Consider the following 13,428-nt stretch of genomic DNA (forward strand, 5'->3'; position numbering starts at 1 on the left):
AAGAGGGAGGGACCATTTATGCCTTGCTCTTATGATCACTAATAATTAATATTCGTTAATTAGCCAGGCTGGAGCTCAGCAGGAGCAAAGTGAAGGCCCTGTGTTTGGAGGGTTGAGATTTTGTTTGCTTTAAGCACCATCAAGGCTGGATATTGTTATGAAAGGAGATAATGGCAGTGGAGGGAAAGGCTCAGCTATGAAGAGCCACTGCTCAGCATTTATTTTATTGCACTGTCAGGCACTGGAGACTGGCTTCAAAAACCAGCCTGGATCTGGGTACAGCCCCTGAAACAGCCTGGATGTTTTCATTGCATTTTGTTCAATGTTTTTCTAATAATTTATCAAAGAGGTCTGAGCCAAGCCCTGAGACAAAGTGATAAAAATATAATTGTCCCTCCCCAAGCCTTCCCTCACAAGGGATGGGATTCAATGCAAAGATTCTTAGTGACAGTAAAATAAAGCACCAAGCTGAGCTTAAGATGTTTAAATAGCAAAATATCCAGCCCTCCTTCTATTCTTGGCAGAAGTTCCCTTTTTGGATTATCATGTAACAGCAGTCATTCCCCAGCTCTACACTCTCACATGAACCTGCCACCTCCTCTGAAATTTGTGCACGGAGACCAAAACAACAGAGCTGATCAATTTAGAAAGCTGAGTTTCCTTAAAAAAGGAAAGTGTAAGAAACTCCACCTCCTGTCCTGCTGAAATTCTGGGGCCAGAAGTGCCCTCCTTCCCCAGCCTCTCCAAAATCCTGACCCTGCCTAAAACCACCCAGCTCCAAAGGGTGATGCAGGCACCACATCTCCTCAGCCAAAGATTTTCATTGAATTCAATGTTTTGCTCCAAATATTGGATAACAACCAAAGTTACCCAGTGTGATGCAAAAATACCCCAGGGATAAATTTAATCACCGTGGTCCTGCCTTTAATAACAAATTTAATTCTGACAGCACAAGTCTGCAGCCACTTCTGCCCCACAAATTCCAAGGATATTAAATTACTGCAGAGCCCAGAAGCACTTGGGAGCATGAAGTGCCCAGAATGAAGTTATGGCTCTCTCCAGCAGGCTGGGAACCCCCCCCGGGGATGCTCTGCTTGCTCAAGCTTCTCTGAGCTGCTGGTTTGGGTTTTGACATCCCTGAGCTGCATCTGGAACAGCAGCATCACCCCTGCTTTGAGGAGAGGGATGGGAGATCCAGATCCACTGGTCTGCAGAAATTCAAACAAAAACTAATTTAAATTGGCAGCAGCAAGGAGAGCTCCTTCACACCACTCCACATCACGTGGCTGATGTGTTCAGTGGGATTTTTCTGCTGCACAAAGTTCTTAGCTGAAGAAATAATCACAATTAAGAGGAGCAGGAAGCAGAAGGGAAGGGCAGCACCCTGGAAGGTGGCAGCCCATAAATATCACATTCATCCTTCCAAACTGACTGATCTGGAGAAATTTAAACAAAAACTAATTTAAATTGGCAGCAGCAAGGAGAGCTCCTTCACACCAGGCATGGTTTATGTGTTTTGTGGGATTTTTCTGCTGCACAAAGTTCTTATCTGAAGAAATAATCACAATTAAGGAAACAGCAAGGGAAGGGCAGCACCCTGGAAGGTGGCAGCCCATAAATATCACATTCATCCCTTCACAAAGGCACAGCTCTAAACCAGATTTTCAACTCATGGGAGACACAAACCCACATCCCTGCCAGGACACACAAATATCCACCTCCAGAAAGGCCAAAACACAAAGATTTTGCAGGAATTATGGGCAAAAGTGACCTCAGTGCAAGAAATTCCAGGTTTTCTAATCCTCCAGCAAAGCTTCTCCTGAAACTCTTCCAGCAGAGGATAAAGGAGGCACTTCTGACAGATGGCTGCTGCTTGCTCCAGCAGGAACCAGGCTAAGACAGGGAGCTGGAGAGGGATCAGCACCACAGAAACCTATTTCAGGAGCTGCCTTCAGCCAGATCTTTTCCTTTTCAATCCTCTCCATCTTTGACCAGGCACAGTTCTTGACAAAACCAGTTGTGTCTGTATAACACATGAATTTATCAGTGGTTTGTTTGCAACCCCCAAAGTAATTTGGATCACAAAACCTATTTCAGGAGCTGCCTGCACCCAGATCTTTTCCTTTTCAATCCTCTCCATCCTTGACAGGACACACTTATTGACAAAACCAGTTGTGTCTGTATAACACATGAATTTATCAGTGGTTTGTTTGTAACCCCCAAAGTAATTTGGATCACAGAAACCTATTTCAGGAGCTGCCTTCACCCAGATCTTTTCCTTTTCAATCCTCTCCATCCTTGACAGGACACACTTATTGACAAAACCAGTTGTATCCTTAAAACACATTAATTTATCGGTGTTTTTTTTTTGTAACTCCCAAAGTAATTTGGATCACATAAAACTATTTCAGGAGCTGCCTTCACCCAGATTTTTTCCTTTTCAATCCTTGACAAGGCACATTTATCCACAAAACCAGCTGTATCCTTAAAACACATGAATTTATCAGTGAAAGCTGTGGGGGTTTTTTTGTAACCCCCAAAATAATTTGGATCACAGAAATCTATTTCAGGAACTGCCTTTACCCAGATTTTTTCCTTTTCAAGCCTCTCCTTCCATTGCAGGACACAGTTATTGACAAAACCAGCCTTGTAACACATCTTTATCAGTAAAAACTGTGGTTTTTTTGGTAACCCCAAAGTAATCTGGATCACAGAAACCTATTTCAGGAGCTGCCTTCACCCAGATCTTTTCCTTTTCAATCCTCTCCCTCCTTGACAAGGCACAGTTCTTGACAAAACCAGTTGTATCCTTATAACATATTAATTCATCACTGGTTTAAGTAATTTCAATCACAAAAACCTATTTCAGGAGCTGCCTTCACCCAGATCTTTTCCTTTTCAATCCCTGACAAGGCACATCTATCCACAAAACCAGCTGTATCCTTAAAACACATGAATTTATCAGTGTTTTTTTGTATCCCCAAAGTAATTTGGATCACAGAAACCTATTTCAGGTGCTGCCTTCACCCAGATTTTTTCCTTTTCAATCCTCTCCTTCCTTGACAGGACACACTTATTGACAAAGCCAGCCTTATATCAGTAAAAACTGTGGGGTTTTGGTAACCCCAAAGTAATTTGGATCACAAAATCTATTTCAGGAGCTGCCTTCACCCAGATTTTTCCCTTTTCAATCCTCTCCATCCTTGACAAAACCACCTGTATCCTTATAACACATTAATTTATCAGTAAAATCTGGATTTTTTTGGTAACCCCCAAAGTCATGTGGATCAAATCCTGCTCTGAAAAGCCACAGCAGGGAAGGTTTCAGCCCAAGGCTCCTGAGTGGGAACCAAAGAGGTTCCTGCAGACAGTTTTTCACTCAGAACTGTTCCCACAGAGCATTTAAAAGCAGAATATTGCACTGAGGAGATGCAGAAACACCACTGAGCACACAGAGGGGAAATGTCACATTATCACCCTCCAAAGTTCATTATCAGCCCAAAATCCAGCTGAAGCTGGTTCAGTGAAGGTTCCTCTTGCTTGGAAGTTTGGATCATGCAATTCCAGAAAAGATAAAGATAAAATATGTCAGGGAACTGCAATCCCTGTCCTAGAAATGAAACAGAATAATCCAAATTACACAAGGGAAGGCCCAGTATGAAAATCCACCTTGGTGCTCATGGTTGGGGTTTTTCAAAGAAGGCACAGGCAATTTATCTGGCAAATTATGTTCTTTTTTCCCTAAAGTAAAATTTCCCCTAAGTAAAATACAAATCCATTCATAGATAAAAAAAAAGAATAAATCCATATTAATGAATTCATTTGATTCCAAACATTCCTCACCCAAATTAATTTGATTCCAAATATTCCTCACCCAAATTCATTTGATTCCAAACATTCCTCACCCAAATTCATTTTATTCCAAACATTCCTCACCCAAATTCATTTGATTCCAAATATTCCTCACCCAAATTCATTTGATTCCAAATATTCCTCACCCAAACTCATTTAATTCCAAATACTCCTCACCCAATTCGATTCCAAATACTCCTCACCCAAATATATTAAATAGAAATATATAAAAATATAAATGATATATAAATAGAATAAATATTTATGATTATGTTTATTTCCTGTTTAGTTTGGGTTTTCTGGCCCTTGTGGGAGAGCTCTCATCCTTGGAGCTGAGTTTTCCTGCAGAGCTTTCCCAGGGCTGCTGTGTCCATGTGCTGAAGGTGTGCTCAGTAACTGGGAGCTAAATCAGAGTCTGTGGCAGGGCAGCAAAGCAGAGCTCACCAGGCTCCTCTCAGGGCTGGAAGAGTCAGGAACGTTCTGGTGAGTTCTGCAGAGAATCAAACCTGAACAAATAATCAAACCTGAGACAAAGAACCAAACCTGAACAAAGAATCAAACCTGAGACAAAGAATCAAACCTGAACAAAGAACCCAACCTGAACAAAGAACCAGACCTGAACAAAGAACCAAACCTGAGACAAAGAACCAGACCTGAGACAAAGAACCAAACCTGAACAAAGAACCACACCTGAGACAAAGAATCAAACCTGAACAAAGAATCAAACCTGAGACAAAGAATCAAACCTGAGACAAAGAACCAAACCTGAACAAAGAATCAAACCTGAGACAAAGAACCAAACCTGAACAAAGAATCAAACCTGAGACAAAGAACCAAACCTGAACAAAGAACCAAACCTGAGACAAAGAATCAAACCTGAGACAAAGAATCAAACCTGAGACAAAGAACCCAACCTGAACAAAGAACCAAACCTGAACAAAGAACCAAACCTGAGACAAATAACCAAACCTGAGACAAAGAATCAAACCTGAACAAATAACCAAACCTGAGACAAAGAATCAAACCTGAACAAAGAACCCAACCTGAACAAAGAACCAAACCTGAGACAAATAATCAAACTTGAGACAAAGAATCAAACCTGAACAAAGAACCAAACCTGAACAAAGAACCAAACCTGAGACAAAGAATCAAACCTGAACAAAGAACCAAACCTGAACAAAGAACCCAACCTGAGACAAAGAACCAAACCTGAGGCAATCCCACCCAAATCCTGCTGCTGTTCTAGTCCCATGCAGCACCAAGTTTTGCTTGGCTCACCTGCTCAGGGCTGGTTCCAGATGTGGAACAATTTACCCAGCCTGTTCCCCACCCTTTTCTCACAACCTCTCGGGTTTTTCACAAGCCCTGCTTTTTATTTTATTGTTTTTTCCTGGCAGACAGTGGAGCTGGAGCAGCCAGCGAGCTGCACACGGAAATGTTTGGTGTAATCAAGCACAAGAAATACAAATATTTTCTCCCATTGTGCTTTATCCTCTAGTCAAAACAGAAATTGCAGTTATTTTCAGCTGTAATTCTTAAACCAGCTCTGGCTGGTGCAGTTCCCAGCTGGAAACCAGAGCCAGGAACAAGTGTGTGCTCTGATTTAGGTCAGGGCAGTTTTAATAATCCAAACTCCCATCTGTGGCTCTGAGAGCTGAGTGACAACTGCTGGCTGGTTGATTTCTGGGCAAAAATAGAAATAATCTGTATTATTTACTTAGTAAGCCCCTCAGCAGGAGGTATTTATTCTATTATTAACTAATTTATTATATTAATATTAATATTAATATTAATATATTAACTATTATTATAACTATATTTATTCTATTATTAACTATTTCTTTTAAACTGCAGTGACAGTTTGAGCTCAGAAATTTGGAGGAGGAATATTTGGAATCAAATGAATTTGGGTGAGGAATATTTGGAATCAAATTAATCTGAGGAATATCTGGAATCTAATTAATTTGAGGAATGTCTGGAATCAAATTAATTTGGGTGAGGAGTGTTTAGAATCAAATAAATTTGGGTCAGGAATGTTTGGAATCAAATGAATTTGGGGGAGGAGTATTTGGAATCAAATGAATTCATTAATATGGATTTATTCTTTTTTTAATCTATGAATGGATTTGTATTTTACTTTAGGGAAAAAAAAACACCCCATAATTTGCCAGATAAATTGTCAGTGCCTCCTAAAAAACCCCAACCATGAGCACCAAGGTTGATTTTCATACTGGGCCTTCCCTTGTGTAATTTGGATTATTTATTATATTTATGATATAAATATAATAAAAATTTTGGTTTTCTCTTTTTGCCCTTAAGGAACTGCCAAAGATTTTTTCTTCTACTTTATTTAGAAGGAAAAAAAAAGAAGATCAAAGAAAAAAGAGAGAAATAAAAATAATAATAATTATCTAAATATAATAAAATTATATTATATTTATATAAGTGATCGAAATATATAAGTATATTTTATTTATATAATATGTAAGTATATAAAATTATATTTTATAAATATAATAAAAATTTTGTTTTTCTCTTTTTGTCCTTAAGGAACTGCCAAAGTTTTTATCTTCTACTTTATTTAGAAGGAAAAAAAAAAGAAGATAAAAGAAAAAAGAGAGAAATAAAAATAATAATAATTATCTAAATATAATAAAATTATATTAGATAAACATAATTTATCAAAATATGTAAGTATATTTTATTTATATAAATATATGAAATTATATTATATCAATATAATAAAAATTTTGTTTTCTCTTTTTGCCCTTAAGGAACTGCCAAAGGTTTTCTCTTCTACTTTATTTAGAAGGAAAAACAAAAAAAGAAATAAAAAATAATAACTTATATAAATATAATAAAATTATATTAGATAAACATAATTTATCTAAATATAGAAATATATTTATTTATATAAATATATAAATATATAAAATTATATTATAGAAATATAATGAAAATTTTGGTTTTCTCTTTTTGCCCTTAAGGAACTGCCAAAGATTTTTTCTTCTACTTTATTTAGAAGGAAAAAAAAGAAGAGAAAAGAAAAGAAGAGATGAGTGATCTAAGCAATAATAAAATAAATAAAAATAACAATAAGAAATACCAAATTAGGAGGTCAGGAAGAGATTACCTCAAAAAAAATCAGCCCTTCCTGTCCCCTAAATTCAAGCTCAGGTGATTTGGGAGCTGAAATAGCTCTGCAGGTAAAGGTTCTTTAGAGACTGACTGGAACCCTCCGAGGGCCTGTCTGGGTTAAATCCCCTAATCCTGGATTAAATCCCCTAAATCTGGGTTAAACCCCTAATCCTGACCTGGGAGGGCTCAGCAGGCAGGGCTGGCTCGGGCAGAGCAGAGAATTGGGAAGGACCAAAGGATCCCCAGCCCTGCCAGGGAGAACCCTGGAACCCACAGCAAAACCCCAAATCCACACAGCACCTACCACTGACTTCTGAACCCTCGGATTTTCTCCCTTTGTCCCTAAGGAACTGCCAAAGGTTTTATCTTCTACCCTACTTAGAAGGGAAAATAGAAAATACTCAGATTTTCTGCCTTTGTCCCTAAGGAACAACCAAAGGTTTTATCTTCTACCTTACTTAGAAGGGAAAATAGAAAATACTCTGATTTTCTCTTCTTGTCCCTAAGGAACTGCCAAAGGTTTTATCTTCTACCTTACTTAGAAGGAAAAATAGAAAATACTCTGATTTTCTGTCTTTGTCCTAAAAGAACAACCAAAGGTTTCCTCTTCTACTTTGTTTAGAAAGAAAAAAAAATATAAGAAAATACTTTGATTTTCTATCTTTGTCCTTAAGGAATTGCCAAAAGTTTTATCTTCTACTTTATTTAGAAGGCAAAAAAGAAAATACTCTGATTTTCTCTTCTTTTTTCTTTTCTTTTTCCTTCTACTTTACTTAGAAGGAAAAAAAAAAACCACTCTGATTTTCTCTTCTTGTCCCTTAGGAACTGCCAAAGGTTTTACCTCCTACTTTACTCAGAAGGAAAAAAAGAAAATAGTCTGATTTTCTCCCTTTGTCCTTAAGGAACTGCCAAAGGTTTTCTCTTCTACTTGACTTAGAAAGAAATAAAAAAAAAGAAAATACTCTGATTTTCTCTTTTTGTCCTTAAGGAACTGCCAAAGGTTTTATTGTCTACTTTATTTAGAAGGGAAAAAAAGAGAAGAGAAAAGAAAAGAGAGATGAGTGATGTGAGCAAGAGCCCCAGTGAGTCACAGGCAGGAAATTTCAGTTCAGAGAAGATCTGCAGCGCCCGAGGCAGGGCTGCCAGCTCAGAGCTGCCTTTCCCTCACACAGGGCACCCAGGTTTTTTACTTATATGCGAATTTTGAATTGATTTTTTACCTTTTTTTTTCTTGTATTTTTATATTTCTAATTTTATTTTGGCATTTTTCTGTTTGGAAGGTTCTGGAAGGGAGGGGAGCACTCACGGCTGGGAGTGCGCGGTCTCGTAGCGCTCGAAGGCGTGCGCCAGGTCGTGGTCAAAGCACAGCCTGCACTTCCACCTCATGCCTGTTTGCTCTTTCTATCTCTTTTTCTTTTCTATTTCTATTTTATTTCAATGTTTGACATTTGTTTGGAAGGTTCTGGAAGGGAGGAGAGCACTCACGGCTGGGAGTGCGCGGTCTCGTAGAGCTCGAAGGTGAGCGCCAGGTCGTGGTCAAGGCACAACCTGCACTTCCACCTCATGCCTGTTTGCTCTTTCTATCTCTTTTTTTCTTCTATTTCTATTTTATTCCTATTTTAACATTTGTTTGGAAGGTTCTGGAAGGGAGGGGAGCACTCACAGCTGGGAGTGCGCGGTCTCGTAGCGCTCGAAGGCGAGCGCCAGATCGTGGTCAAAGCACAGCCTGCATTTCCACCTCATGCCTGTTTGCTCTTTCTATCTCTTTTTCTTTTCTATTTCTATTTTATTTCAATGTTTGACATTTGTTTGGAAGGTTCTGGAAGGGAGGGGAGCACTCACGGCTGGGAGTGCACGGTCTCGTAGCGCTCGAAGGCGTGCGCCAGGTCGTGCTTGTTGCTCATGTAGCACTGGGTGCACAGGTCATGGTCAAAGCACGACCTCCTCATGCCTGTTTGCTCTTTATATCTCTCTTTTCTCTTCTATTTCTATTTTAATTAAATTTTTATTTTGACATTTTTTCTGTTTGGAAGGTTCTGGAAGGGAGGGGAGCACTCACGGCTGGGAGTGCGCGGTCTCGCAGCACTCGAAGGCGAGCACCAGGTCGTGGTCAAGGCACAGCTTGCATTTCCACCTCATGCCTGTTTGCTCTTTCTCTCTCTTTTTTCTTTTCTATTTCTATTTTATTTTTATTTTGACATTTGTTTGGAAGGTTCTGGAAGGGAGGAGAGCACTCACGGCTGGGAGTGCGCGGTCTCGTAGCGCTCGAAGGCGAGCGCCAGGTCGTGGTCAAAGCACAGCCTGCACTTCCACCTCATGCCTGTTTGCTCTTTCGATCTCTTTTTTCTTTTCTACTTCTATTTTATTTTTTGTTTGGAAGGTTCTGGAAGGGAGGGGAGCACTCACGGCTGGGAGTGCGCGGTCTCGTAGCGCTCGAAGGCGTGCGCCAGGTCGTGCTTGTTGCTCATGTAGCACTGGGTGCACAGGTCGTAGTCGAAGCACAGCTTGCACTTCCACCTCATGCCGCGGATGCCGTGCTTCTTGCAGCAGTCACAGATGATGTTGGGGTGACGGACACCTGGGGGAGGAGAAGGGAATGGGAGATCCATGGCAATTCCAGGGGAAAGCAAGATTTCATAACCACCCTTCCGGCACTGCAGAATGCCAAAGCCTTCCAGAAAAAGATTGCTGAGACCCACAGGAATTCCAGAGAATATCAAGGTTTTAGATCGACCCTTCCAGCACTGCAGCTGGACTGGGATTGGCCATTAATTAGAAACAACCACATGGACCAATCCCAGATCCACCTGGTGCATCCCACAGCAGCAGGTAAGAATTGTTTGCAGTTTGTTCCTGAGGCCTCTCAGCTTCTCAGGAGGGAAGAATCCCAAGGAAAGGATTTTTCATAGAACATGTCTGTGACAACCTGCCCTGCTTTATAAGCTGCTGTTTGCCCCCAGCTCCTTGCCTGGGACCCTGAGACTCGGGGAGTGTAACACCAAATAAAGTGACCCAGTGCCACCCCAAGCCCGTGCTGCTGCTGCCGCGGCCTTTTTGCTCCGCGCTGCGCCTCCCCTGGCAGCTGGGACTCTGCGGAGCCCCAAAAAAGCGGGACTGTCACCCCCCCAGTGTCACCATCTGGCCGGGACAGGTGACACTCACCTATCTGGGCGTTGTCATAGAGCAGCAGGTCGTAGGCGCCCTGGAAGCCCGTGCGGTAGTTGGTCCTGTTGCCCTGATCCCACTGCACCACCACGGTCTTGTCGGGCGTGGTGGGGCTGCCCGTGCGGCCGATCTCCACCACGGTGCCCACGTTGCCCTCGCCGCTGTCCTGGCTGCCCCACTTCCAGTCCACTCCACGCACTACCCTCATCCCCACCTGCATGCTGGCATGGGGGTCCAGGTCCATGGAGCTGCACAGCAAACCCTAAAACTGCTCCTGCTGAGGGGTCTCGGAGATGGGCGGGCTCAGCATGGTCAGCACACCTGGGAATGCAACAACAGCAATTTAGGGGTGCCACTCCACACGTCACATTTCCCACCCAGAATGGCCTGCCTGCAGGAAAACCCTGATCTGCTGAGATAAATCTGTTTTATTCGCTGTGAAAAATGTGTATTTTATGATTGGTGCCACTCCATACGTCACATTTCCCACCCAGAATGGCCTGCCTGCAGGAAAACCCCAACTTGCTGAGGAGATAAATCTGTTTATTCGCTGTGAAAAATGTGTATTTTATGATTGGTGCCACTCCACACGTCACATTTCCCACCCAGAATGGTCTGCCTGCAGGAAAACCCTCACCTGCTGAGATAAATCTGTTTTATTCACTGTGAAAAATGTGTATTTTATGATTGGTGCCACTCCACACGTCACATTTCCCACCCAGAATGGCCTGCCTGCAGGAAAACCCCAACTTGCTGAGGAGATAAATCTGTTTTATTCACTGTGAAAAATGTGTATTTTATGATTGGTGCCACTCCACACGTCACATTTCCCACCCAGAATGGTCTGCCTGCAGGAAAACCCTGACCTGCTGAGATAAATCTGTTTTATTCGCTGTGAAAAATGTGTATTTTATGATTGGCTTTTGGCAAATATTACAATGGATATTATATGGGTTATGTCAGAAAGTGATGCTGTATTAATTTTTTTGGTAGTGTGTTAAATACAGTTTAGGTTATAACAGAAGGTTAAAATAGAAACTGTGCTATGTAAGATATAACAGAAGGGTAAAATAGAAACTGTGCTATGTAAGATACTTGTTTAAAGAAAAAGAGAATTCAGAGAATTTAGAGAATTTCAGAGAAAGAGAATTTATTCTCTTCAGAAGAAACAAACCTCTTCCTGCCTTGCTCAGCCCTGAAGATGCTGTCAGGATTCAGAGGAAGAAGCTGGCACTGCCCAGACAGAATCCTGAGTTTGAATGGAATTTATGCATCACAAATGAGGTGTATGAATATGCAACAGGCTGTTGCTTTGAAGGGTTAATCCTCTGTTAACCTGGGTCCTTTTTCAGGCTTATTTTGCCCAGAAAAGGAACCCAGACTGTCCCTAACTCTTTGTTTTTATTGTCTCATATTGCCCTAATCCAAATTATTATTACTCTAATTCTATTGCTAATTTTTTAACCATTTTATTATTATTAAACTTTGAAAATTTTAAAAATGACTGATTGGTGTTTTGCACATTCACAAATGGGATTCTCACAGCTTTAGCACTGATGGGAGTGATAAAAAAAACTAACCAGGCTTCCAAGGCTCATCAGCACCTGCAATAATACCCAAAAACTTCTTCCAGAGAGCTGGGCATGAGGGAAGAGAACTGGGCAAGGAGTCTACAAAATTCCAGCACCAGCCCTTGATTCCAAACTCAAGAATAAGCACAGAGACACAACAGCAGCAGAAACAAGCAAGCACAGTGAATAAAACTGAAAGAAAACACCAGCAGCAGGATTTTAGCAATAAAAGTGAACCTCAGTCCATTTTTCAGGAAGTCTCCTCACATGCATCTCATCTTCACACAGCACTGTCGAGTTTCACTTGCCCTTCAAGTCAGTTTTGGTTTTGATCTGAGGACACAGGAAGTTTTAAAATTTGAAAAAAGCATTTGTCTGTTTTCCCCAAGTAAGGGCAGTTTCTCAAAACCATGGCCAATGTCAGAATAATTTCAGTCCTTTCCTGTTATTTATCCAGCAGCAACAGCAGGAACAGGGCAGGGCTGTTGCTCCACCTGCAATAAACCCAGATTTAGTGCTGGATCAGTGAGACAGGGCCAGCCTGCCCAACTGTTGCCATGACAATGGGTAAAGAAGGTGAACACCACACAGATGCAGCACATCCTCAGCTCTGAATGAAATCAGACTCTTAAATCAAGCAGATTCTCAAATCCTTGTTTCTCTCTCTACCAGCACGAGACAGAGAAGAGGAAATGTGGCAGAGCCTGGAGAAATCTCCTGGAGCATCCCTGGATCTTCCTCTTCCTCCTGAGCCATCCACAACACCCAGATTTTCTCAAATCTTGAAAGAAAGGCCCAAGAGGATGCCAAGGGATGAAAAATGCAGATGGCACAAGCAGAGCTGCCCCAGTGCCAGGACACAGAGGGTGGGGAGCTGACCCAGCTGAGGGGATGTGCTCAGCCCAGCAGCAGGAGCAGCTCTGGGCCCTGGGATGTGCTGCCAACGCTCCCACCCACCCATAAAAACATCTGAAACCACCAAACCCTAAAAATAAACCCATCCTCCAGCCAAACATCCCCTTTTAATGAGTGGAGGAGTGGTTTGATGCAAAACCATTAAAAAACAAGATGCAGATTTGCAGCGTGAGCCTTATTTGAGCTCAGCCTCAGCACCTCTGCAGCTCCAGCCTCTCCTGTCCTCACTGCTGGGACATCCAAACACGTGGCACAGCAGAAGAGCAGCAGAGCCAGCTGTCCTTGGGAACTTCACACCATCCTCCCTTCTCATCATCACTAAAAGCCACCCTGGGGGGTCTTTCGTTGGGTTTTGTGGGGGTGGATGTAACACGGCTGAGCTGGAGGGGCACTGGTGTTTGCTGTCTGTGAGAGCAGGAATCATCAAAGAATGTCCCTCGTGGAATCATCAAAGAATGTCCCTTGTGTCCCAGAAAGAGCAGGAATTATCAAAAAATATCCTTTGTGGAATTATCAAAGAATATCCCTTGTGTCCCACAAGGAGCAGGAATCATCAAAGAATATCCTTTGTGGAATTATCAAAAAATATCACTTGTGGAATTATCAAAGAATATCCCTTGTGTCCCAGAAAGAGCAGGAATTATCAAAGAACATCCCTTGTGTCCCACAAGGAGCAGGAATTATCAGAATATCCCTCGTGTCCCAAAAAGAACAGGAATTATCAAAGAATATCCCTTGTGGAATTATCAGAATATCCCTTGTGTCCCACAAAAAGCAGGAATTATCA

The 13,428-nt window shown here is 41.6% G+C and overlaps 1 protein-coding gene across 4 annotated transcripts in view; it reads right to left on the minus strand.

Annotated features, from left to right (window-relative positions):
- The window catches only part of MIB2 (MIB E3 ubiquitin protein ligase 2), a 54,314-nt gene that overhangs the window by 31,641 nt on the left and 9,245 nt on the right, over nucleotides 1–13,428 (minus strand). For 2 of the 4 annotated variants that reach the window (XM_059866924.1, XM_059866923.1), the window contains exons 2-3: nucleotides 10,153–10,476; nucleotides 9,397–9,568 (exon numbers count right to left, since the gene is read on the minus strand). In XM_059866924.1, the coding sequence (XP_059722907.1) occupies nucleotides 9,397–9,568; nucleotides 10,153–10,399 (419 nt within the window). In that variant the 5' untranslated portion in view covers nucleotides 10,400–10,476. The other 2 variants (XM_059866925.1, XM_059866926.1) reach the window with 2 other exon arrangements.

This window comes from Haemorhous mexicanus, chromosome 23, assembly GCF_027477595.1.
Source record: "Haemorhous mexicanus isolate bHaeMex1 chromosome 23, bHaeMex1.pri, whole genome shotgun sequence".
In the NCBI taxonomy this organism is placed as follows: domain Eukaryota; kingdom Metazoa; phylum Chordata; class Aves; order Passeriformes; family Fringillidae; genus Haemorhous; species Haemorhous mexicanus.